At 41.0% G+C, this 25,329-nt stretch overlaps 1 protein-coding gene across 12 annotated transcripts in view; it reads left to right on the forward strand.

The window, feature by feature from the left end:
- Positions 1 to 25,329, forward strand: part of DMD (dystrophin) — a 1,139,896-nt gene that overhangs the window by 1,036,014 nt on the left and 78,553 nt on the right. For 8 of the 12 annotated variants that reach the window (XM_064473561.1, XM_064473589.1, XM_064473531.1 and 5 more), the window contains one exon: positions 24,433 to 24,494. In XM_064473561.1, the coding sequence (XP_064329631.1) occupies positions 24,433 to 24,494 (62 nt within the window). Of the gene's footprint in view, positions 1 to 17,598; positions 17,722 to 24,432; positions 24,495 to 25,329 lie in introns of those variants that run through there. The other 4 variants (XM_064473617.1, XM_064473625.1, XM_064473635.1 and 1 more) reach the window with 3 other exon arrangements.

Raw genomic sequence — 25,329 nt, forward strand, 5'->3', positions numbered from 1 at the left:
TCAATTTCTTGTCCTCAACTTGTATTTTTAAGTTCTTCAAAAACACAAACTCTGTTTTCCAAATCCTAACCAATTTTCTGAGCAGGTGTTTCTCTGAAAAATATTTTATTTTTCCCAGCAGCGTTGGCACTTGCATTTCTCCGTTACTGGAACTGGTGCTCATTTAGCATGGCTTAATCACAGTTCTAAGCTCTGGTGTACCTTTTCCTACACTGTCAGCCTTGGAAACTTCTTTATTCCACCTTGGTATTAAAAGGAGAGCCTGCCTTCAACTCCAAGTCAAGCTACAGTTGTACTACTCTAAAGCTTCCTTTGAAAAAAAAATTAGAACAAAATCCTCATCAGTGGTAATTAATTTTGACAGTGTGGGCTTTGTAGCAATTCACAAACCTGTACTTTGTGCATCAGCATTCCTTATTATTCTAATTAAAGTGGAACATTGTGCCCTCGCCAGTCATTAATGGGTTTTCATTTTGTAAATGACATTTGCAAAAGTTAAAACGGGCAGTTCATATGAAGTCCACAGGCAAGAGCATTAAAATTAGCATCACCATAGCAACAGTCTTCCATCATTAGTATTCAGGGCTACAGCAAATGTTTTGTTGTGCTTTTGTTTCCAAAAAAAGATTTTTCTTTACTTGTCATTCATAAATAGAAAAGGCTCAAACCCATATATTTCAGGTAAAATTATTACATTCATTTGGATGTCACTGTTCTAGAATTTCCCAGTTTTTTGAGGTATTTATTTTTTAGGACAGAGGCTGAATTTCATGATCTCTAAAGCTGTGTATGTCTAACCCCCTCAGTGACATTTATGCATTGCCAGCCTGCTCCTCAACAGTACAGTTTTATATGAAGTCTGTCACTTCTACTCAAGAATCTGTACCAAGTAGCAGATTCTGCTGAGAATCTATAAAAGATGCATGCACGGTGGTACACGGTCAATCCCTCACTAAGTGGAGTGTGCATCTGCTCTGTGTTGGTTTTGGTGTTTAAATGATGCTATTTATACATGCTTCTTTTTCTTCCCCTCTCAGGAATTGAAATGTAAGTGCATACATCATCTCTCGTGAAACAATATTCAAATACCATCTTGTCTTGCACAGTTTAGAATTGAGAAGAAAAGAATGCTCCCCCTAAGGGAAATAAAGTTAGATTATGAGTGTACTCCAGTCACAAAATCATAGAATACCAGGGTGGAAGGGACCTCAAAGATCATCTGGTCCAACCTTTCCTGTCAAAAGCACAGTCTAGACAAGATGGCCCAGCACCCTGTCCAGCTGAATCTTAAAAGTGTCCAATGTTGGGGAATCCACCTCTTCCCTGGGGAGATAATTTCAGTGGCTGATTGTTCTCATTGCAAAAAAGTTTCCTCTCGTGTCCAGTTGGAATCTCCCCAAGAACAACTTGTGTCCATTCCCCCTTGTCCTCTCCATGTGACTCCGTGTAAAAAGGGAGTCTCCATCTTCTTTGTAGAAGTACTGGTACATGGTGATGAGATCCCCTCTAAGCCTCCTTTTCTCAAGGCTGAACAAACCCAGCTTTCCCAGCCTACCCTCGTATGGCAGCTTCCCAGTCCTTTGGTCATCTTGGTGGCCCTTCTCTGGACCCCTTCCAGCCTGTCCACATCCTTTTTGTATAGCGGGGACCAGATCTGTACACAGGACTCCAGGTGTGGCCTGACAAGCACTGAGTAGAGAGGGGTAATGACTTCTTTATCTCTGCTGGCGATGCCCTTTTTGATGAACCCAGCATCCTGTTGGCTTTCTTTTCCACAGCAGCACACTGTTCCCTCATGTTGAGCTTCCTGTCCACCAGGCCCCTTTCCACAGAGCTGCTCCCCAGCTGGCAAGATCTCAGCCTGTGCTGCACTCCTGGATTATGTTTTCCCAGGTGAAAGACCTTACAAGTACCCTTGTTGAACTTCATAAGGTTCTTGTTAGCCCACTCTTCCAGCCTATCGAGGTCTTCCTGCAGGGCGACTGTCCCTTCTGAAGTGCCCACTTCCCCACTCTGGCTGGTATCATCAGGGTGTCATTTGGTATTGTTATCAAAGCAAACTTCATCAGGGTACACTTGATCCCATCATCCAGACCACTTGTGAAGATATTAAGCAGCATTGGGCCCGATATTGATTCCTGGTTGACCTCCACTTATGACAGATTGCCAATTAGAGAAGGAGCTATTTACCACCACCCTCTGGGTGCGGCCCGCCAGCCAGTTCCCCACCCACCGCACAGACCGCTTGTCTAGACTGTAACATGTTTCTTTAGGAGGCGGCTGTGGGAAACTGTATCGAAAGCCCTGGAGAAATCCAGGTAGACAATATCCTTTACTGGAAGAGGTGATGCTGGCTACTTTTTTTTTTGAATGTTTAAAGAGGACGTAATTGTCTGTGAGTATGTATGGGAGCATTTTGCAGCAATACTTTGCAGTTCAAGAAACTGTTTAGCACCACGTCTCCTAAATGCACCCTGAGGCATTCTGTTTGCATATGTCTTGTTCAAGAAAAAACTGGGGTATAATCCATTCCATGAGTTATTCCTGTATTTTAATAAATGGTGCACATTTTCATACAGCGACTGCCTTGCTAGTACCTGTGCTTGTAGCACTGATTTTCAGCTAGTAAGATCTGCAGAGTTGGAAAACCTTCAAATATGGTGAATACATATACACCTGAGGAAAATCACTCACATGTTAACTAAAAACTATCTACGGTGGGTTGACCAATGACATTTGGTGCTTGGCACATAGAGAGCTTTAACACAGAAGGGGATTGCTGTAACCATGAGATTCTGAAATACCAGCATATACGTTCATTTGTTCAACTGCTTATTTTCTTTCTTTTACAAAAGCACCTTTTTGCTCAGTCATGTTAATTTTTCCCATGTGCTGATTCACTCTACTTTTTTCCTTTTTTGCTGTTTGTCAGATGCTTTCTGGGAGATTCAGCATGCTAAAGCAGTTAATTTTCTCTCTTTTAGACCTCCATCTCCTACTGTAGTGAAGATGCTTACTTACTGAGCTGTAATATTTTGCAGAATTTTGCCATTTGATACTCTTAGGTGTGGAGCATCGTAAAAACTGAATAATTTTTACGGAATCCAGAATTCAGTCTTCATTTAAGTAAAAGTTTTCATGCCTAGTGTGCTGTCTAAGCAAGCTGCTTTGTAACTCTATGTTCAATACTAGTTTCTTGCAATGTTGCATCTTATAATCAAGTAACCTACATTTTTTTTAAATCAGCTTTGGAGATCTTTTTAGATTATTAGCTTTTTACAAACATTGAACTGTAACACCATTAGAAAGATTTACCTAAATTGCAAAGGTTTCATAGCCTTGTTTATTGTAATAATGCCAGGCAGAGAAGCCGTTTCTAGGAAGGATCAGTGACAGATTGCCATTTTCCATTCAGACTCCATTCATTCAAGGACTGACCCTTGAGCAGTGTTGTGGCAAATGAGAGGAAACTGCCAGTTTTTAATTTATCCAAAACGGGTAGATGCTGTGTTTCTCAAAATATATGTATGTATACTTTCTTCTTACATGTGTCCTTGAAAAAGCTACTGAAGCTGTTCTTTGTTAAAGATGTTTCTGCATTTGGTCTAGAAATATAGGAGGAGATGCACGTCTGTGAGTATGGATTTCAGATATGCTATACTAGTTGCAGATTTTCCTATCTAAAGAGTGAACTCTGGAAGTAGAAGTAAGCAAATGAAATATCCTCAGCTTTCTGTTTATGTCTTAATCTTCTTCAAAATCATACCCAGCTTCAACCTATAGAAACCCTGGAAAGTGGAAATAAGTAGTTTGCAGCTGTTTTCCTGAGTGTAACTGACTATGTATTTTGTAGCTGGAAATGTCAATAATTACAGGAATAAAAAATAAAAAACAAGAGTTAGAACTACTAAACCTAAACCACATTTTTTTCTTCATCTATAAACTTTTAGTACAAGTAATTTGGAATGAAGGCATCTTGAAATTTTACTTCAGTGTTTAGAAGGAAATTTCCTCCAGATTTGTGCCGGTGAGAGCATTGTCGCCACTAGGACCCAGTTGTTGAAAAGCATATTTTATCTCTATACTCCAGTTTACTTTAAGTATCACCTGAAAATCAGATGTTAAAAAACTGATTCCCAAAGATCTCTTACTGATGAGCTCACTGCCATTTCCAAATACTGGTCTGAACTTCGGACTTCTGAACTGAGCTATTTTGACATAAACCATCACCAGAAGCATAAACAAAAAACATGAAGAGATTATCTTTCTGACTGTAGGTGCACTCACCTTATTTGTTCGTTTAATTACTGCCAGTTAATGGACCTGCTTAGTCTTTTAGTACTGCTGTGACATTACCAAACAATTTAAAACACTTAGCAGACTGTTCAGTTGCAGGTGGTGTTCTGTATCTTTATATTTGACCAGTGTTTTCTCCTGCACATTCCTCATTCATCTGCTTTTCCACTATTTTAATTGTGCTATGGCACAAAAGCGATAAAAACCTTACTAATATGGTCATTACATGTTAGTACTTGCTTTCATATGCTATTATTTCTTCTCCTCTTTCCAGTTTGAGGGAGGAATAAATATTTATTCACAGTCTAGCAAACTTGAAATGAGCAGAAGAGACTATAAAGACTCTGAGCTATAGTGTGGGCAGTTTAGGCTCTCATCAGACTTACTGTCAGAAGTTTGGAAATCAAATTTTAATTCTGCGCCAAAAGCAGCCTGCATGGATGGAGAAAGAAGCTCATTGATTTTAGTGAAGTTACTTCTTATTTTTATCAGCGTTAAAGGGATCAGAATCTGCTCTCAGCATTTCCTCTCACGTACCATGTTTTTTCACATCAGTGCCCAAAGTATTGTGGAATAAACATTTGCTGCTGGCAAAACGCGAATCTGTATCTCTACAGTTTTCTCATGAGAAAACCGAGCGCAAAATCCTCAGCGCTGCTTTGCTCTGGGGCATTTGTTCACTATTCTAGAAATAAGGAGTGGAAAAGAGTTTGTCAGTGTGAATCTTTTATCAAACTCGCCTATGTCGGTATGCCCACATTGTGTGGTCTCGCAGTTTGGATCAGTCAGACAGTGGGACTCCTTTCTCCTGTGTTGGTCCCTTCATTGGTTTTGGTCAATGGCATATATCTGTAACACCCAGAGACCTCCCGAACAATTCTCCTTTGGTACCCATGGTTTTTAAAGTACTTATCACCTTTTTTTCCCCAGTTTTATAAACTCAGATTAAATTTCCACTGACTTTAAACAGATCTTTCTGACTTTTACTCACTCTTCCTTTTTCTTTCCATTATGTGTAAGTTTATCTCCTACAAATATTCATTTAAAGTCCTCAGAGCCCAATGTTGCTCTGGCATCTCCAGACTGAAGTTCTGCTCATCTGTTTTGCCTGTTGTGCAGCAAGTTTCAAGGACACTGACAAAAACTGTCGCTGCCTTACCTTGCCTTGTCTTGTTGTATCTTGCAGATTTTCAGCTTCCCTCAATTCTCTTTTTATTAGATTCTCCCAGTAATTGTTAGACACACCCACACACTTTCCTTAAGTCACAGCTTTCCTCTTCTTTGTGGAGAAGTTAGACAAAAGAGACAAACAACCAAAAAAATCTAGAAAGCTGCCTCCTGCCTCGTTATCTAGACTTTTAGTTTTCCAGGATAATTTGCTTCCCACAGTCTTTCCTCTCTGAGCTCAGCCTGCTGCAGGGCTCAGGACTCTCCAAAATCACAGCTCAAATATATTCTAATTTTATACTCTTCAGGTCTTTTTGCCACTTTCTCAGAGAAGTATGCGATGTGCCTCAAGTCAGAGCACTTACCTGAAATTCTGTGTTTTTTTTGTTTTGGAAGCCTTCCCAAACACACACAGGTTTTCCTTTTTGTATTTACTAAGAAAGTAACATATGTGCTGGTGTACAATGAGTAAATCTCTTTAGCGAAAGATGAATAATTTTGGGGGTTTTATTGCAAGCTGTTCCTAAGTGTAATAAGTGTAATACCTGTTGACAACCTTTAGCACCACTTCACCTAACAGATTCCAACTGCAAGGGAGACCAAACAGGTGGCAGGCCCCAATCACTGCCTTGTTATCACTGAGAATCTTTGATCTACCTAATGTATAATAGATAAGATTCTGCATTTTAATCATCCTGCTGCTTTCATATCACTTGTGTTGCAAAGCCTTATTTTATTTCCAAAAATTCATCCTGACTTTGTTGATCTTTTTTCTAATTAGATGACTTTTGATCATTTATTTATTTCAACATATGTACCTGTAGACAGATGATATACCAACTGGAAGTTATTATACTGTATACCCACCATTTCCCTACCCACCTTTGTCCCATTCCTATGCCTGCAAAAGACATAGCAGTTCTTAACTATATATTTTTCTTACTTTACACCATGTCAGAGACTGACCAGTTGATCCCTTTGGTTTAGGATATTGGCTGATGGACAATTCAGTTGGGGTTAAAGTCCCCTGGTTTCTACACATACTCCTCACTCTACCGCTGCATTATGCCTTTATGCTCCAGTAAAGATCAAAAATGTATTTTACCAGTGAAATAAGAATGAAGGATTCCTTTCAAATACCAGTCTCCATTCTGCTCTTACATATACACACCAGTCTAAGGTCGGTGCTGTAGTGTTTTTAGTAATTTAGTACTCGTATTACTATTTAAATGCTGTTCTTAGTTGTGGTCAGTCTGATTGTTAAGGCAGGGAGGATCAGTTTAAACCATATCTATAAAAAAGGCATTATTGAAACCAACAATATTTACACAATAAATTAACATATAAGAATAGTAGCATAGAATAGTGCTGCACTGCTTACGTGTAGGAATTTTTTCCAGACAATGTGCTCTATATTGTATCCAGTGCTGAATTTCTCACCAAATTATGTAATGTCAAACTTAGCACTTAAATGTTGAGTTAGAAAGAGGAAAACTATAGAATAGACACTTAAAATGTTCTGTAAAGGGTATTTTAAATTATCCTCTTAACTACAAATTACATAAAAAGACAAAGTAGAAAAAGTATAATTTCAGCATAATGACCTAGGTCAAGAAAATAAGAACTGTCCTTTTCAGTGTTGGAGTCGGTGGCTGGAACTGATTAATATCAACTGTGCCCATCTAGGAACAAGTAAACCCATGAAATTAAAAATCAATCAAATTGTTTTACATGACAGAATGGGACAGTCTGCCAACACGAGAACAACCTGTACTCACTAAGGAGTGCAGCCAAAATTTGGTTTGGAAGTAAAATTCAGCTCGGTATGTAGTATGCAATGCATTAAAAGGGTTAGAGGATTGTCATTGCACACCGTGTTTTTGCAGTTTACAAACCTGGCAAGATGCTGTAGTGTATGTGAATACAGAGGAGTCCAAAAGAGCAGATGAGTATTCTTCTAATTCCTACCTTTTACCAGTTTCTCATAGAAATTGCTACCTAAACCATTCCTTTCTACATAACGAAACTTTTAGAAAGAAATTCTGTGAGAGGTCAGCCGCTCTGCTGGTATGCATTGGAGGTGCTGCTTCAGTTAGTTACAGAGTTTTTGAATGGAAATAATAGTTGGTTTTCCTTAGAAAATTTGACTGCTGCAAATTTTGGAAATTGCATATAGAGCATTTGGCAGACTAAAAGAAATTATGATATGGCTGTTCTTCATTGGTAGTGAGTTGGTTTTGTCAAATCAGTTGCTTTCTGGATAGAAAATCCACTACTTAAAAATAATTACTTTGATTATCAGATGCTGTCTTTGGTGGGCTCATCAAGAAAGCTTGAGGATCTAGCACAGCAAAGCGCTTGTGACTATATTCAACAGCACGACATTTAAATCCCAGGGGTTTGAGCTGATCTAGAACTCTTCTCGTTCCCTCAGAGTAGGGAGACATTTTGGCCATTTAATGTGATGGATTTATTCTGCAGGAACGGACCAAACTAGTTTCAAACACATACTGAAGTTGTTGCAGCATTTGGGCTGCGACTCCCACACTAGGTCAGACAATTTGAAATGAAAAAAAAAAAGGTTTTTTAAAATTTAAAATTTTTTATATACATATATGTAAATAAAATAATGTCTTAGGTCCAAAGGAGCACTAAGTGGGAAACAGAAGAGTACCATGGCCAGTCTGCTTTAGAGCGGTCCAGGTCTCACCAGTGTGACCAAGAGTCACTGTGTGAAATTTGGCCCAAGAGATGACTGTTACTCTCAGGGCAGACATATACAGCAGTGCAGATATAAGATAACGTGCCACTAGAAAGTCTGAATAACCAAAATATTGTCAGATTTGGAGAGTTTATCTCTCTTGGCTATTTCATAAAGTAAACCATTTGATCAAATGGTAGGATGGATGTAGTCCCGCTGGCCTTGTTTGTTCTCTCCAAATTACCAGCAAGATTCATGGACAATGTTGACATGGAAATAACTATAAAAACCAGTCACTTTTTCATCTCTGACCAAACAGAGTGCACTGTCATCACCAAATGATCACTTTCATGGCATATATTCCCTTTTAAAATTTTAAAATAAATGCTAGCCTCAGTGAAGTGTAATGTTTGCTATGAAAAATATCAGACAAATAATAAAAATATTGCATAAAGTTAAAAAAAAATATTATTTTGTTTAGGGAATGGAACACTTTTAATTATGATACCTTACTCATGAACAAGAAATACATTCCTTCTCTTTGAATCCTAAATTGTAATTCTTAGAATAAAGCCAAATGAATCCTCAGTATGGCAAGCTGCTAAAAATAAAACTCTCCAAAGGCTTCAGTTCAGCATTAAATACACTGATTTGATAAAACCAGTGGATTAGATGGGGTCTAATCCTTTACTCCCTGCTTGGGCTCTATTTGGCAAAATACTTAGTCTGTCAGCTTCTGCAAATCTTTGCAAAATTATTTTTATCCTTAACAAATTATTTGCTCTGTTAGTAACCCTAAAAACAGAACAAATTGAGGGATATGGGTGGAAGGATAATAATTTGAGAAATAATGACTGCAGATTTTTAAGAATGAGAATTAAGAGCAACTGCAGCAACAAAACTATGAAAAAGTAACAAGAGATTGATTTCCAAATGCTGGTAAAAGTATAATGTCCATTAGCAAAAATAAGTTTCATTACTAAAGTACAAAAGTATTCAGACACAACATAGTCTTTTTTTAAAAGGTAAGGTTGAAGGCCTCTTTTGTTTATTTTCCCTTGGCTAATGCATATTAGTGTAAAGACGTTAACTGAAGTGGTGCTCACGGTCTGCAAAATGACACTTGTTTCTAAAGCTGGCAACCACAAACCAGACCTGTTGATAATGACTGAAGGAAAATTATTTACCTCGGAGGAAGAATGATAATATAAAATAACACCATATTTTGTTAATATGACCGACTCATTTTGTTATTTTGGGATTAAGGATGAATGCTCAAACAGTTGTAAAGTTTTCTAAGACAGGAGGCATGAGTTTAGATGAACTTTCTAACTTTAAGGACACTCAGAAAATTATCTTCTACACCATAAGTAATATATTACACTTACTATGTCTATTAAATCTATGACAAGATAAAATTCTGACTTGTTGACACCATTAAACAAATGGTTTGGATCCGGTGCGTGCTCTGCGTTTGTTGTGTACTATGTAGATGTAGAGAAATCTTGGTTGAATTTAATACTTTTTTCCTTAAGAGGAAGGTGACAAAACCTGTGTGGTGTTTCTTAAGGCTGATAATATGGAATTAGGTATTTTGGACTTCTAAAATAATCTGGCCTTCTGTGTCACGTGGTGAGGGAGATGATAAAGATGGGTAACTCCACTTAGTCCTAGCAATATAAGAATTTTCTCTTTAAGTCAGGACTATTTTAGAAAAGCTAAAGATGTGGTAGATATGGTAGAACTGTAGGTTGATGTTTCTGATAATGTGTTCAAGGGAGTTAGATGTAGCAGCAGGGGTCTATGAATGTTTATATGGACCATAACCAGGGTTTAAATCCTTAGTATTTTAGGGCTGTGGAGATTGTTCAGAATTTAGATTTCACTTTTGAAAGCAATTTCTTAAAGATGAAGAAAGTACTTCCAAATACATATTTGGAGATTGTTTGGTTAGTTAATGTCGAGCAATGCTCAGTATAGAAACAAAAAAAATTACTTTGGTTGATTTTGAGCTCCGCAGAGTCACCATCATCCTTAATTTAATAATGGACTATGGTAGGTCCTGAAAGTCATCCGTGTGCCTTTGGCCATAAATGTCAAGGCTTTTTGACTTGTGTAGACAAGGCACCTCTGATTTTCATTGCAAGTTTTTCACAGCAAATTTGGCTATGTTGCTAGAAAGGGAATCTTAATTTTGCAGGTTTATTCTTTCACTAAGAGATTCCATTTTCTGTTTAATAACAGAGATCAGAGAACTGAATGAAGGTATGCCAGTAGAATTGCAAGCTATTTAAAGCCTTGTTGAGATGTACCGTGAGAGGGTTGGCTTAATTCAAATGTATGAAATACTTACTGAAAGTATACCTAGACATTGAGTTCTATTAAATGTATTCCCATTATTAGATTTAAACATAAAGTTAAAACTGTGCGATATAGTTTAGCAACACTTTTTCTATGAGCTAGTATCCACAGGATTCTTTCTTAAATTAAGTGCCAGCTCCTGTGCCAGAGACAGGAGGAGCTACACAAAGAGACCTTAATGCAAAAGCTGGGAGGACTACTTTGTTAGGAAGAACCATAGTGTAAATAAATGGAAGGAGCAGAAGCTGTCTGGAATTATGTGAAGCATGTGCCAAAGCGTAAATGCTTGAACTTGCCACAGTAGACTTCAATAAAATCCTTTTCTTACACTTAGCTAGGAAATAATTCCTCAAAATTCCTTTGTATCCCTCTTTACTGAAGTATTTAAGTGCTAACATACATTTAGATTCAATTAGGATAAAATAATATCTGTGCCCTAGGACATGGCTCCACAGTAGCTGATACTGATTCATCTGTCTCTGGAAGCACTAGCTAATGTAGGTATCTGTATGTCTGTATTTGTTTCAAATTACTCTACACATAAACACTAATTTTCAGCCTTTGGCACGGACAAGATGGGACTATTGCCACTTGCCATTATAAGGGCACTGCCAGAGCTGTATGAAAAATTGCTTTGTTTTGTAGTCAAATGAAAGTACATTCTGTCTCATAGAATATTGTTTTGAAATTAAATAAAAACGTTTGATTTCAGAAATGTCAGAAAATGAGAAAATGAGAAACTTTTCCTCTCCAGAATTTTTTTCTTGCTGTTACCAAGTCTGACCTCAGTTTGGGAGTAGTTGCACAACCCCAAACCTGAAGCTGCATTTCTATGCAAATAAACCATGAGAAATGTCACCTGGATCAGATGAAGGAGTTAGCCTGGATGGAATTACTGGTGAGGCTAGTTAGGTGTAGCTGCTCCCTCCTCCAATTAACTTCTCCAGGCTGGTTCCTTCCCCGAGCGCACTGCTGCACTTTCCCCTCATTTCTGGATCCCCACATAAGCCATTTAGGAAGAGAGAGCAAAGCAGTCGTGTCGTGCAGGAAGACTAAGCTTTGCTCACGTTACACCAGGATATTGGGAGAAGCTAAAGGATCTCAGTTTTGAAACTAAATCAACACAAGTTTGATTTACCAGGCAAGGAGAAGCATCACTTTCTCACATCAGGGCTCTGCAAGGCCCAATCTAGGGAAAAGGTTAGGAGTAGACCTCAAACTTATCGTATTTGCTAAGGTCAGCAACCTTGACGTGTTTGGGAAGGTGATGGAAAAGCCTAGTGTGTACATAGGCAGGGCCTCTTGTTAGAATTATGTATTACAATGTTACATATAGTAGATTCTAATAATTGAGGAAACAATATGGTAGTTATGACAGGTTCAAAGTATATTTTAAAACAACAAAACTGACAAGTTCTGTGAGAACCCAGCAAAGCATCCATTGCTAAAATATAGACAGCAGAAAACGAATACATTAATTCAAAGGTGTGAAGTTTGCTTAGCTAGCGGTCTGATGAGGAAGTTCCCTGCATGTAGCTGTCGTAACATGCAATAGATTTCATTGTCCTCTTCTTTTACTACCTAAGTGCAGCCTTGCCGTTGGAACACCCCAGCATGTAATCTCCTAGCATGTGGAGTGGCTTTTTTTTCCCAAATAAATATTTTATCTTCTAGATAGTATTTGCATAGGGACTTTTTGGAAAAATGCCCTCAATTAAAGAAAAACTTTTCTGTTTGTATGACATTTGTAATAAAAAAAAATTTGGTAGCGTCAAAAAATACATTTATTATGGAGTAAATTAGTGAATTAGTAAATTAGTGAAAAAGGAAGGCATGCTTCTCCCTTAATGTCCAGGGAAGACTCTGGAAGAGAAGGGCTGCTTCTGAGGGACCAGGAATGCATGGTGACCAATAGCCAGCATCAGATTTTCTGGGCCCTGAGTGAAGTAGGACTGCAAGATGCAGGGTTTCTTGCTGTTGAGATCTAGACATTGATAGGAAACAGTAGAGAAGTTAATAATTTGGGAAGCCAGCTTTTGTGTTTGCAACACATAATTTTATGCACAGAAAGAACTATTTTGAGGTGAATTGAGAGTCAGTGAGCAGAAGACTTTATGAAATCCTGCTTATTTTAATCCCCCAGGAGGCAAAACAGTCACTTATTTCTAACTGGGCACACAAAGAAAAGTAAAAAATGGAGTTTGCCTTCATTGTTTTCTTTAATTTATCCTTATTATTCTGCATTTTTTCTCAACCTTACTCCCGGAAAGGATAACCATTCATTTTGCCAATATAGATTCCTCAAACCAAGAATTTACTATGGTATAATTATTAATTTTCAAGTCTTATTTGTAGATTGTAAAGATCAGCAAGCAGTTTTTCTTGGCATAAGTTTGCTGCTGGTAGATTTTAAGTCTTTTTTATGGGGTTGAGGGGTTTGGTGTTGTTGGGGTTTCTTTTTGTTTGGTTGTTTGTTTTTTTTTCCTGTTTGGTTAGCTTTCCAAAAGCCTTACTTCAGAGGGTTATTTAATAATTTCAGTTATCTATCAATTTGCCAGCATTATGCTTTTTGATCTTCCCATCTCCGGGACTATGCACACTCCAGTTCACCTCCATCCTGGAATAGTAGGGGTTATTCCTTTCTAAATTTGCTTTATTTCTTGTGGTTTGGTATGGAAGTGAGAAAAGAGCTTTTGGGATTTACAGGTGCTTACTTGAAGCGCTCATAACCCTGGTGGAACCTGGATGTGCTATCATTTAATCTCACTTAATCTCAGTCCCACTCTGCTCCTCTTTTCAGGGTCATACACCTGGCAGTAGAATGAACACACACTCTGCTACTGCAGGGTGTCTAAATTGTCACTGTCAGCTAAAAAAGTAAACATAGCCTCTCCAAATTAGCCTTTTCAAGATTTCAAAAGGACGAAATTCATACGCATATCTAATACATCCAAAATGACAGGCACCCTCTCATTCACCTTTTATCAACAGCACGCAACGCAGTGCGACATAAGGCACACACAGACTGCTCCCAAGGCTCCGTGATACTCATCTCCTAGGGTGACTAAGACTTCGGCTTTAATCAGGTGTCTCTATGATAGCAAGAGCATGTACAGCCCAAAGGAACGCAGAGGTTGCGCACTGTGCGTTCGGCAGGAACAATCGTACTCCCATCACGCGTGCTGTGTAGCAATACTTTCCACACTGTGCATTAAATTGATGCAAGCGCTGTAATATTTACTGCAGAATTAGTTTTATTTAAAAGAAAAAAAAATGAAAATAGTAAGGATTCTTCTTCCTACTCTGTCTATTCCAAGAGCATCTCAGTGAAACATGTCAGGTAAATTCTTGTGAGCTCCACTTGCCGGTTACACGGCTGCCTCACAGTGTGGAGAACAAGCCCTGTGTAAGAAGCACCTGCTAATCTCCCTTCACACAGGACACAGATTGGGTTTCCCTCTGGACAGAAAGTGGTATGCTCCTTCCCCGACTCTCCCACATGTAAATAACTGATTATAAGTATACACAGCTATGAATGTTTTAGCGGGTCTTTAATTTACAATGCAGTGTTAGGGAAAATGAACTCAGAATTTCAAAACTATTTTCTTCATTACATTTATAGTATTATAATGTGCTTCCAGTGGTAATGTATGAACAGCCAGAAAAAAAAAAAACAAAAACAAAACCCAAACCAGCAGCATCCAAACCAGTATTCTTTTCTTGGCTCTTCTGAGAGAGCTATCATCAACAAATACCGAAAAAATCCTGGAGGTGTCAGCCCTTGGAGCATATTTAAGACAGATGATCCAGGAAAGTGTCATTGTGCCATCCCAAGTGATTCTTACTATTTATTTATACCAAGAAAAAGAAAATAGACTCATACAGCATAACGGATTAGCCAGCGCGCCACAGCGCGCCACATCTTCTCACATGCAAGGCAAGCGCTTGCTAATCCACTACCCAGATAACTGAGAAACAGTAAAGCCACACTTACAAGGAGCACTACGCGCCTCATGCAGCTATGGAAGCAAGCCTTAGTTAATAGGAAAATGTTCTATCTTCACTTTCAATGACTCTAAAACTAAAGAAATATCTCTTTAGTTTTCAAACTCATAAAGTGCAAAACTCACAAGCAAACCTGTACACTTAATGTCTGCCCTACGAAGCAGTTTTAGGCAAGGCCCCACATATTTCCGCGTTCAGGTTTCCATATCTGCCTGTAACATGGAGTAGTGATGCTGATCTCCTTCATGAAACCTATGAAGATTTATACTCAAACGATGTTATTTAAGAATCAGTTATTTTATCTTCATATTATTAATTATTTGTATGTCTGTGGCTCTTTCCCCACAGAAAAGGGAGAAAATTCTGAGATGAACATACTGAAATTGAAAAATCAGGCTTCTCAAATGCACCTTCCAGTAACCACTTGGACAGCACGCAATGCTACCTCAAAATCCACTTAATCTATTTTTTTTCCCCCCGAAAGAGTTTTGGGGCAATAAGCCAGTCTTTAATTATTATCCCTCATTTATTAGAAGGCTGTGATTTCCCCTTAAGCACCTGGTGTTGTTAAATGCTGAAGAGACAGTTAACTTAATTAGGTATAGTCCAGGACAAACCTACAGTATAAAAGAAATAAACACGGTTCCCCTTCTCATTAAGGTCTCTGTGTAGGTGCACAAATTGACTGAATAGCCCTTAGATAAGAAAAGCACCACAGGGAATTGAAATTCTGCTTACTCTGTAATCCTGTTTTATTTCCTGCAAAAAGGCGACTGTCTCTTATCAAATAAATGGCTTAAAATTAAGTATAGCATAAAGACTAGCTTCAGTTACAAATACCCTGGACAGTAACCATTTATACAGCAAACAAAATGCATTTCATTTTTGTAATAAATTATGGGTAGTTTAAAAATAATTTGGAATAAGAGTCATATTAATTGCATACATTATACAGCAAAACTATAATTTTGAGGCCAATCAAAGCAGCTAAAAGCTTTTGTGAATTTAGAGACAACAATCAGAACTACATTAAAGAGAATTTTTTTAATAAAAGCAAATTATAAAGTCAATAGGCCTTAATCCTTCAACATTCTTGTTTTCCCCTGGATGTTCTTGAGTGGGTAATAGTTTGATTTGGGAGATCAAAGGGTTAATTTGCTTTTCAATTGAGGAATGACTCAGAGTTCCCCTTTATTTAAAAAAAAAAAAAAAAGTGGCGTGTGGGTGTAAGGTAGGGAAAAGAAGCCAAGAAAATGGATTCACTAATTGGGGTTTTCACCTGCTGTGAGTCTAATTGAATACAATGCTTTATTTGTAACTCAAGGAGAAAGAAGATTATGCAAAGTATGAGAAATTCAGACTGTTTTTTAAATTCTTGTTACTTGGCACTATTGTATGGGAAAGAAGACCAATGTGATAATAGCAGCATCAAGCTTCTGTTAAGGCAGACCAGGAAACTCTAGAAACAGTAAAAATGGAAGGAATGTGTATCGGGGGTATCAGTACTAGATACTTCTTGAAGGAAAACAAACCACTTTTGGCGTGAAACAGCAGGCTTCTGGCTACGCCGCGTCCCTTTGTATGACACCGGCAGCTGCTCCCTCCTTGAAACAGACGGTAAGGTTCCTCCCAAGCGATGTGCTAAACATCCGATTTTAAAGGCTTAAAGACATCTCCGACTTCTTAAAACTCAGTGAAAGATGGGAAAAGGTGAGGTTGCTGCTGTAACACAATTGACAGCTTTCAACCAGTGCATTCACCTCAGAACTAACCTATCTAATATAGCAATTGATCTAGTGCCAAACCCACTGAAGTAAATGGAAAATTCTCGCAGAGTCTAATAACCTTTAACACAGCGAGTTAGGTGTACACAGAAATGGATCCTCTTTGCTTTGCATGGTGGGGTAGTGTTGTAGATCCAAGGTGACCGAAAACTGTGAATTGGGCCTTTTAAAACAAATTAAATTATCTGGAAACTATTGCATTTAACAAATGTACTTAACATTTGATTCCATTAGGTTCTATATTTGCGTCTGAGGGCCTGAGGTGTTGAACCTTGAGCTTCTTACACTTTTAATGGTTCTGAAAAAAAAAAAAAAAAGAGGGCTTTCCTTGACCTGCTTGTTGGACTTTTCCTAAAATCAGATAACCCAGCTACGTGGAGCCTTAAAGGAGCCCTAGAAATCGTAGTATTTACAATAAAAACCACCAAGTGTGGTGCTTACCGACACCTACGAATAGGAAAGCAGCCTATGGCATGACTGTGTTACAGAAACCATGCGTGAGATGAGCTTTTCGTACCTCTAGGCCTGCATCTTCCAGCAAATAAAGAGGGACTTCTTCTGTATGTTTGAAAGGCACCTTTTTTGGGTGGCTTTACCAAGAAAGCACAGTCTGTAAGGCTCGAAAAACCACTTAGTTGCGTGAAGGACTCTGTTCTCTACGCAGCAAAGTTTCAACTGATAAAAGACATAGATGTAAAACTTGCATGAAAGCAGACTGCCTGCACCGATTTGAAATGCTTGTGACACTAACAGGAGATTGTTGGCTTTTTTTTGTGTGTACTGAATATTAAGTAGGGATTGATACAACGCAACGTTGCGATAGTTACTCCACACGAGCAGAACCATTTCTTCTGCTCTTAAAGTTCTGGGAGAGAAGCTCGTCCTCCCCAGCGAGGCCAAGGCAAGCCCTAAGAAATGAAATTACCCGATTTCGCTCACAAAGAAACCACTCGCTGCAAACTGGAAAACCCACGTTCAGTCAGGCCCATTTCAAACCCGTCCCAGCTTCGGCTCGTACGTTAAGTAAGTTTCCTCCCCAAGCCCGCTGAAAGGGAACTGCTTCGCCAGCCTCTGAGCACGCCCCCCTCACCCCCCCCCCCAAAAAAAAAAAAACCCAGAAGCGAACGCCCGGGGCAGGTTTGAGGGCTCCCTCAGGCCGCCGCGTCCCGCCGGGGCGGCGCAGGTGAAGGCGGGGGCGGGGGGCGGGTGTGCGGGGCGCCCCCCGCGGAGGCGGCAGCGCTGAGGCGGGGCGGGCAGCACCGCCTCCTCCCGCCTTCTTTCCCTCCCTCCTTCCCGGCGGGGCGGCCGCAGTGGCGCTGGGCGGCGGGACCGGGCGGCCGCGCTGTTTCTGCCTCCGCGCCGCCGAGCAGCCGCCGCCGCCGCCGCCATGAGGGAGCAGCCGAAGGGGTGAGGGGCGTGCGGGGGGGCGGCAGGTGCCGGCGGGGCCGGGCCCGGGGTCCCTCAGGTGTTTGGGCTGAGCGCCCCACGTCCTCCCGCGCCCTGTGAGGGTGAGGAGCGGCGCGGCGAGCCCTCCCCCTCCCGGAGCGGTGGCGGGGAGCGGCCGTACCTTCCATTCATTGCGGGAAGAGGGCCCGCTCGCTGCCCGGTTTCTCCTGGGAACTCGACGCGGCGGTTCATTCAACGCCTTCTCCCCCGCCTCGCGGGGCCGCGGTTTGGCGCTGGATGTGCCCGGTCGGAACGCGCGGGGCGCCGCGGCGGGGCAGGGTCACGCGCCCGCGCGGGGGTACCTGTGCCGCGGGGCCGGCGGGGTGGCGTCCCGCCGGGGGATCGTGGGTGTGGGGCGCGGCGGGGGGGCGCCGAGGGGATGGAGTCGGCTCCTTATCCCCCGGGCTATGAGGGGCAGCGGCGTGCCGCGCAGCGCTACCGGTGCGGGACGCGGCGCGTGCTGTAACTTGGCTCGGGCGTGAACTTCAACAGGATTCCCGAAAGCGGGCGTGCTTAGAGTTTTTCAGAGTTTTTCGCAGTAATTTCATGCTCAGAAATCATCCTTCAAGTTAATAGGCAGAAGGAGCCGGGAGGGGATTCCCTCTGGGCTGCGGCGTTGCAAGCGACGTATTTCTTGCTGCGATACCGTCTTTTAATACCTACTGCAAAGCATCTTGCAGCCCGGGACAGCAGCAGTGTCCCCGGTCCTCGTCTTAGGCTGACGCTGGGCTGAGAAGTGGTTGTTTGCGGGCGTATGTGTGCGGAGATGAGGAAACAAGAAACGTGGTTATGTGCGGGATCTCTGCCCTTCGAGCACTAAGGCACTGGTTGAGGCCGTGGCTGTTTGAGCCTGGGCTCGACAAGACCCCGCAGTGAGATTGCTTTGGCGGAAGAGGAGAGGACGGGCTTTGAAAAGGCAAAGGATCGGCGGAGCGCAGCAGCTGGGGTTGGGGGGCAGGCTCGCCCAGCCTCGGCCACTGAGCGCCAATCTGTGCCCCTGACAGAGCGTGCGAAATAGATGTTTAAGATCAAGGGGAGAAAAAAAGAGTTACTATGCAGTACTTGGCGGCTGATATTTGCCCTTTTCCTGCTATTCATTTCCAGGATCGGCAAGGACCTTTAATATATATCGGTGCCTGCCTTCAGCAGCCTGATAAATCTCGCAAAAGCCAATAAAACATGCTGAAGTCAAATTCCTGCTGAAAAGACGTTGATCCTTGGCTTGAACAGAAGTAATCTCTGCACAGATCAGTAGTCTCTAGATTTACAGATGAAAACAGTAGTCCTTTGTAAAGTGCGAAGGAGTGCCACATTTTACATCGCTAATACTTTCCACAGCAGTAACTTGTTTTATCTGAGGAATTAATGAAACACTGTAAAAAGACAACTGTTAAGTCTTCCTTGCAGCCGCTGTCATCTAGTGTTGAAAACATTTTTCTTTTAAATGAGCGGTAGTGTCTATTCATACAAATAATTCCAATTGCATTTAGTTTGGTTTAGCAAAATCCAGACAACTCCATCATGTTAATTTTGGCTTTTTGACAACAGTAATAAGGTGGTTGGAATAACCTTTTATTCATCGTAAAGCCAAAAGGTGAGAGGTATTGTGAACTGTATAAAAGGATCAGCCCAGTGCTTTGTAAAACATTACTTTAATTTTGTCTTTTTCGTACGTGTATGTAACTGATTATTTATTGCTACCTGATAGAATTTCTTTCTCTGTGCACTTGCACGTCTAGTTCGTGTTGCATTTGCTAATGAAAGGTGAGGGAAGAAGCGCAGCAGAACTGGCTCTGCTATCCCGCGAGTAAAAGCAATATGAGAGTCTAGAAAGGACTCTGCAGTTGCAACCTAAAATTCTAGACTCTTGAGCCAAGCAGTGGATACACATGAAACAATCCTATATATTTAAAAAAAAAAAAGGGGGGGGGGGGGAGAAGGAGTGCAATCAAAACCAGTTAAAAGGTTTGCCAGTGTTTCGGTGTGGCTTGTGCAGGAATGATTGGGGGGAAATCTCTGCAGGAATTTGGGGTGTGGGGGGCGTTGCTCTCCATTCCTCCCACTGCTGGTATTGCTCAGAAGTAATATAAAAGGAAGGCAGATGAAATAACTGTATTTTGTTCAAACTGATGGGATTATAACAAGGGAACTGTAGTTCAGCTCGTGTGTCAGTTAGGATATCACCTCTTGATTTCAGGTTTTCAATCCTGTGTGTTATTGGCTCTGCTGACAGCAATGAGAGACAAATCTCTGCTGTTGGCAGGAACAGAGGACTTCACACAGGCATCGTGTGACAGAATTCCCCGCATAAAAATTATCCTTGCTAATATAATATAATCATCCTTTAATGAAGTGGTCCTGCAGTTCCCAAAGGATGTATTAAGTGAAGACTGTGCTTTCATCCCACTGAATTATCAGTGTATTTAGCGTGCCAGTCACACCAGCGCCTAGGTGTCACCATTATCCACTGCTCTTCTCCTTTTCAGGCACGGTTTTAATTTCCTTTCCACCTTTGTAGCTTAAGTCAGGTGAGAAAGAGGAAAATTGCCACGTGAACCCACTTATATTTTTATTTGTTGCAAAATGTCCGTGGTTTAAAAGCTAGTGATCAATTTAGTCGGCCTAAACGTAGACCCAAATTGAAAAATGCATTGGCAATATTGCGAAACTACTGGCTGTGTGCTTTAATGCCTTTTTGTTCTGGTGGTTTCTTAGAAAAGCATCTTGAATACTTACTTCTGCACATATTCTCACCCTGCTTTAACTGCTGCTAGTCAAGAGGACTTGCACCACACTTTTCCTGTCTGACTTGCAAGCTGTAAAGGGCCTTGTTCACCGGAGTTTGAAACTCTGGCAAACGCTTTGCTGCAGCTCCATTAAGGATGCTACAGCATTCCCAAGTGTGGTTGAGGCTGCCTGAAACTGCTGAGCCGGCATTTCACTTCAGACGGTGTTCACAATAAGGGCATACACACAAATCCTCCCCCAACCGGTCCAACCCCAAAGCTCACAATTAAATGGCCTTTGAAAATGGCAAAGAGGCTTATGAAGAATAGCCTTGATGGAATCTAACCTTTCCTGGAGCTGCCCTTGTGTGCAGAATCGTTGATAACTTTGTGAGCTGAAAACGTTCAGTTGAGAGGCAAACGCCTTTTAGCTGGAGCGAAATAGCTGCAGCCTTCTTGTGTTCTGCATGTAAAGTACCAGCAAAATCTGCCCTGGCTCAGTACGGGCACTCAACCTCTACAGAAATCACAGCAACCAAGGTTCAGTTACCTTTAAAACCCTTGCATTTTCTGGCATGAGTGCGGAGGTGTACCGACTGCTCGCTAGTCTGTAGCTGGGTCTGGTACAGGGTATGAGGTCGAGTGATCTCTGCTGAACTGCTGAGGGTGGCCGGGCCAGCCGGGGGTGGGGGGCTCTGCCCCACAGGTAGTTACTGCTGGGAAGGTGTCAGGGGCAGGAGTTAGGGTCTCCCTTGACTTGACTTTTATAGCCTAAAGAAAGAGGTATTTCCTCTAAATTGCAACTAAGTTTATAAATAAAGCAAAGCAAGGAAAAGAGGTGAAATGTACCTGCCCTGCAAATTCAATCTTTGTCACTTGCAGGTGAAGCAAATAAAATCATTCCTTACAAAGTGTACGTCTCCAAGGGAATTAGACTTACACTGTGAAAGAAAGGCACACTGAGTAGTGGCTTGGAGTTACTGGTATTAAAAATACCTGAAAACAGTTGGAGTCCAGTGTTTCTTTGGCAATGGAAATTTTATTTACATAAATAAAATGTCTTAGGAAAATCATAGGTCTTAGGAAAATCAATCATGTATTTTCAGGAAGGTTAGTAACTGCCATAAGCTCAACCATACACACTAAATTCACTGATCTATGGTTAGGCCTTACCATAAAAAATGAAAATATAAAATCAATAAATTATTCATCCGTGTAATGTAGATTAGTGATTAACCATAATAGTTTTCCAGATCTAAGGTGATCCTTTTGTACTTCTGTCCAACACAGGCATGGAATTCCATAATCCTATATAGATACACCTTTTCCAGATATCTGATGGCTTTTAAATATTTTAATGGGGAATCACTGCCTTTGAAGGCTACCAGGTTAAAAGCTATGGAGTCTGAAGTGGTCTAGTTTATCCATAGAACAATCTGGGGCTACCAAACTAATTTCATATGGAAAGTCAGGCAGATTATTTTCAGAGGTTTCTTATGACTGTGTTTATAAGTACTTTTTCTTGTTTTTACTACATGATTTGTCATACAAGCCATGGTACAGTTGCTATTCAAATATCCCCCACTTCTGGGGCTACTGGCCTGGGGGGGAGCGAGCCAGGGTGGCCAGGCTCATGCCTGGGGAACTTTTGATCTGGGCCTGACAGTGGGTGTGAAAAAACTGCGGTCCCAGGTCTGTGGGTTTGAATGTTTATTTGGGTCTGCACTTGGTTCACCTGAATCATAACATCTGTGGCTACAGGGTTCTTCTGCGATGAGAACGCTCCCTTCCTCTTTTCCTTTGGGCTGCTCTTGTATAAGCAGAGGCTTCAGGTAGCCAAGTTTTTAGCAACTCAACGTGTAAACAAAACTGCTTCTGGTTTTCTTCAAAGATGCACTTTATACCTGGGCATGGTAAAAGCTGCTGGTGCTACATTTTGTCTGCAGAACCTGCCCGTACCAAGCGTGGTAGGGTATGTAGGAGCTCAGGTGCAGGTGGCTCATATCTTCAGGTTTTTCACTTGAAGCTACCCAATTTCTGCATTTTAAAAGAACAGACTGGGCTCAGATTTGAGTGTGATTGTGGCCACCCTCCCTTTGCAGGACTTATTTTTTATCAGAGCAAAGAACAAGACTGCTTTTGCTCTTCTAGTGTCCTCCTCCATCTTTCACTGCCTTCAGCCACCACAGGAATTAGGAAGGGGAGGGGATGCTGAGGTTGATGAAACAAGGCTTATTTAAAAGCCTGTGCTCAAGTAGGGCAGCGCTATGGCAGCACTTTTTCCTTATGCTTAGTGCTTGCAATCCCTTTCATTCTTTCTTGCAGTTACAGAGCAAAATCTGGAAATGTTATATATAGTAAGCTACTGAATATATAGAGGTTAGTGGGCCAGTAAAGTATTCACGTCAATCAAATAAATAGCCTGTCTTTTAAGACCAAAATTAAATCATACTAAGCAAACCTGTCACGATCTTCTCTTTTCCTTGAGTAGGGGTGGTGTTGAAGTGATTCACTGAGAATTTTACCCCTTCTTAGCCTATAAAGGGTAAAGATGTACTTGAGAACATCATTGCCTCAGAAAGGGAACTCAAGGACCATTTGTTCTCTAAAACAACCTCATGGTATCAGTCTTCCAGCGTGCAGTTGGGTGTACGGTTGGGTTCAGCCCACTGGCTGGGTTGTGGTTTAGTCTCCTGGAGCTGGAAGGTGTGTGCTCTGGGAGCTCCATAGCGCTGTGGATCAGGTCCTGCTCTACTGCATATTTTCTCCCGAATGATATGTGTCTGTTGGAGCCAGGATGTCCGTTTTTTAAGTACAGAAATTGCAAGTGTGATTGCTAGCAACTGTGTGCTACCTACGCTTTCCAGAATTTTTTTTTTATGAATACTCATGGGTGTCTTTTAATGTTGCTGAATTCAGTATGAACAGGACTTTACTGGCTACAGGATAGATAAGGAGAATTTTCTTTTAAGTTTTCTGTGTTAATGGAAATATGATCACATTAGCTATGCTGTCATTTAAAAAGAAATCATAAAATGTGTAACCTTAGGAGACATGAGTTGCTACTACACCCACTAACACTTTTTGTTGGCTTTCTCGCACTGCGTGTCTTTTGGCAACACATTGTGTTGCAAAGATGAAGACTGTTAGCCTCAATGCAGAGACTGTCCAATTTATATTCTAGTCATACTGCAGCATTTCATAACCCCGCTTTAGCTTTTCCCTGGCTTCCCAACAGCTCTGCTGCCTGGAGCTACACAGGGACCTCCCTCCAGGGCAAGGGAAAGGGCCTGGGAGTCCCAGGGAACAAGAGGAGCAGCAGTAGTCTTTGCTAAGAGAGACCATCAGTATGGGTGGGAGGTGTGACACATTGGTCTGAAAAGCAGCGTAAGCTGGTGGCGGGTCCGCGGGATGTTGCATGGGGATTTTAGTGTAGGTGTTTCGACTGAAAGGAAGGAACGTAGCCGCTGCGTTGGGTGGCTCTTACATACCACATGGGAAAGAACACGTAGGATAAGGCAGCCTAAAAATACCATGGACCTCTATGTCTGGTCAGAATTTCTGCTTTAAGAACTAAGCCCTCTTAAATGTCTGGCCCCAAGTTTGGAGGAACTGGAGAATGATCTGCATGAAAAAAAACTTTTTAAGAATTGGTTGATGCGCTTACAAATTCCACAAAACAGTATGGCATATCTGAATACTTGCTGTCTTTTTAATATTAGCACTACTTTTAATTTTGTTTCTTGAGCCTGTGCCTAAGTAAAGTGCTCCGAGTTAACGCCTCATGTTGAAAGAAGACAAGCCTGCCACTGCTGAGACCCCCTGCTGGAGCAGCTCAGGCTGCTGGCGGTGGTCTGGCACCGTGCTCTGATGTGCAACCTGGATTGCTCACTGCGCGATGGAGAGACAAATTCCACTTTGCTAACTTTCATCTTTTGTATTGTAGCCATGAGACGCAAACGACCTGCTGGGATCATCCCAAGATGACGGAGCTTTACCAGTCTTTAGGTAAGACACCTCTACCAGTTATTTGGGTTTTTTTTTCCAATCAAATGAATTTTTAAGGCAAAGATTTCCAGAAGCAGTAGAAAACAAAATCAAGGGAAAGCGAGAGGTGGTGCTTTTATCAAAGTTAAAATTTTCTGCAAGGGAAATATGTAAGGTATAATAACACATTTCAAACACGCAGCGGAAAAAAAATAATATTTCAGTTAGTACGTTTGGAATGTGTGCTGCGTTTACAGAGTAATTTGGGCGCATTGTTGCAAACTCTTACGGAAAGACTGGGACAGAAATTAAAAAAAAAAAAAAATCCGGAATCTTTTCACTGTCTAATCTGCTTTACAAAAGGCAGATGAAAAAAATCAAACCAAGCTGCTGTTAATGTTGACTTTTGGATGGTAGGAAGCCAATTGAAGCAATTTGCCAAACTGCGTTACCACTGCTTTATTTTTAAAGCACTTTCAATACTTAGAAGGCATGGCAGCTGTCATGATGTCATTTTGAATACCCAAATTGCATGCTTATTATGACTTCAGATGTGCCGCTCTGGTGGAGTCTTTTTTTTATTTTTTTAGCAGCTTCAGATTTTATTAACAGAAGCATGTCTATAAGATAAAATAGGTCAGTCCATGCTCTCGTATAGGCTGCTTGGCAGACCATTTAATAGCTAACTCTGCTTTTAATGGTTCTGTTAATAAATAGGAGAGGGTGTAATAAAAATTAAGCTATTTCTCTAAAAGAAATATCAGTGAATATGTTGCATTCATAAAGGAGGTTATGTCTGTACAGCACATGTACATAAACCAGCTTTAAACGAGCCAGTTTGAGCAGTAGGGCAGTC

The sequence above is a fragment of the Phalacrocorax carbo genome, chromosome 1 (genome assembly GCF_963921805.1).
Source record: "Phalacrocorax carbo chromosome 1, bPhaCar2.1, whole genome shotgun sequence".
Lineage (NCBI taxonomy): Eukaryota > Metazoa > Chordata > Aves > Suliformes > Phalacrocoracidae > Phalacrocorax > Phalacrocorax carbo.